Here is a 1,663-nt window from a genome sequence, read left to right as displayed (position 1 = left end):
TGGAATTAAGTAGGAAAGAGTAAGGAATAAAAGTCAAAACATGGGTTCAAATAGGACTAAAATGAAGACAAGTTCATTTAAGGTAAGTAATTGTTAAATAGAGATTTAAGTGGTTCGACTCCAACCTTTTGTCTTGGATAAAGCAAAATCATCAGACTTATACCTGAGTTAAAAGACGGGCATCCTAAAATCAGGTACTCATGCCTAACAACTAGTGGTATAAAAGAAATTCACAGTGGTGAAGCTGCCTATGCTGTTGTCTGAATTGTCTTCTTTACCTGTGATGTTTATATAAACTATAAATGAAGGTATTTTAAATTGGAAATAAAAGTGGGAGAATAATATACCAGGAAGAATAAGACGATGCAAGGGACTCAAGTTTCTGGGAAGGAGTATTGATCACAGTGGGCACTCAAAGATGCTGTATAAAATTAATTTTCCTTTCCTCAACAGTTTCTGAAATCCTTTAGATACCTCTTTGTTTCGAAGACTATAGATGAGAGGGTTCAGCATGGGGGTGAGGATGGTATAAAAGGCTGATACCACCTTGTCCTGGTCCGGTGTGTGATTAGAAGCTGGTCTCATGTACATAAACATGGCAGCTCCATAGTAGAGTCCAACCACAGACAGGTGTGAGGAGCAGATGGTGAAGGCCTTGTGGCGACTTTCCTTGGAATCCATGCTGATGACAGCTTGAAGAACTCGTGAATAGGAACCAATAATCACAGAGACTGGTAAGACCAGCATCACCACACAACAGATAAAAAGCACATTTTCAAATGCAGAGGTGTCTGTGCAAGATAGAGGTAAAAGGGCAGCAACATCACAGAAAAAGTGATGAATTTCCAGGGAACTGCAATAAGGGAATGAGAGGGCTGCTACAAGCACAATGATCCCATCAAGAGAGCCCAAGATCCAGGAAGCAACAGTCATGAAGACACAGCGTTTCTGATTCATCAGGATGGTATATCGAAGAGGGTGGCATATAGCCACATAGCGATCGTAGGCCATGACAGCCAACAGGAAGCATTCAGCTCCAAGTAGGGAAACATAGAAGAATATCTGGATGCCACAGCCTTCTAGAGAGATGGATTTCCTGCCAGACAAGTAGCTGAAGGCCATCTTGGGTACAGTAGTAGAGATGAGCATGAGGTCAATGAGGGACAATTGGCTAAGGAGCAAATACATAGGGGTGTGGAGCTGGGTGTCCAGGTAGATAAGAAGAACCATGAGAGTGTTTCCCATGAAGGCCACTGTGAAGATGCCCAAGACCAGAGAGAAAAGGAAGATGTGTGTGGGTCTATAATCAAAGATTCCTAACAGGATGAAGTCCAAGTTGAGGGTCTGGTTTCTCCAAATCATCCCGGATAATTTGTGTTATCTGCAAGATCCAGAATGGGTAGAAACTTGTTTATTAGTTTTCAAATGCATACCAGGTCAATGTACTCAATGTATTGTATGCACGTATAAGAACTTCTCACCAACCTTCAGTTACCTCCTCTTTGGTCACAATAAGTTATGTGATTTGGTCCATTGTTTTCTAGTCATTTTATCATCCAGACTTCCCAAATAACAACTTCAATAACTATTTTCCCTATTTCCCAGAAAAGAAAAATGTATATTATTGACTCACTCAAAGGTACATAGTCAATAGAGAATCTAG

The 1,663-nt window shown here is 40.7% G+C and overlaps 1 protein-coding gene across 1 annotated transcript; it reads right to left on the bottom strand.

Annotated features, from left to right (window-relative positions):
* Window positions 1–412: 412 nt before the first annotated feature.
* On the bottom strand, window positions 413–1,362 carry LOC128051149 (olfactory receptor 2M4-like). The gene is given in 2 exon segments (XM_052643644.1): window positions 413–444; window positions 447–1,362. Coding segments are annotated over 2 exon segments (948 nt in total).
* Window positions 1,363–1,663: the final 301 nt, after the last annotated feature.

The sequence above is a fragment of the Budorcas taxicolor genome, chromosome 7 (assembly GCF_023091745.1).
Source record: "Budorcas taxicolor isolate Tak-1 chromosome 7, Takin1.1, whole genome shotgun sequence".
Taxonomy (NCBI): Eukaryota; Metazoa; Chordata; class Mammalia; order Artiodactyla; family Bovidae; genus Budorcas; species Budorcas taxicolor.
The sequence above is the reverse complement of the archived record's forward strand: the minus strand, read 5'-3'. Positions and strand labels throughout refer to the sequence as shown.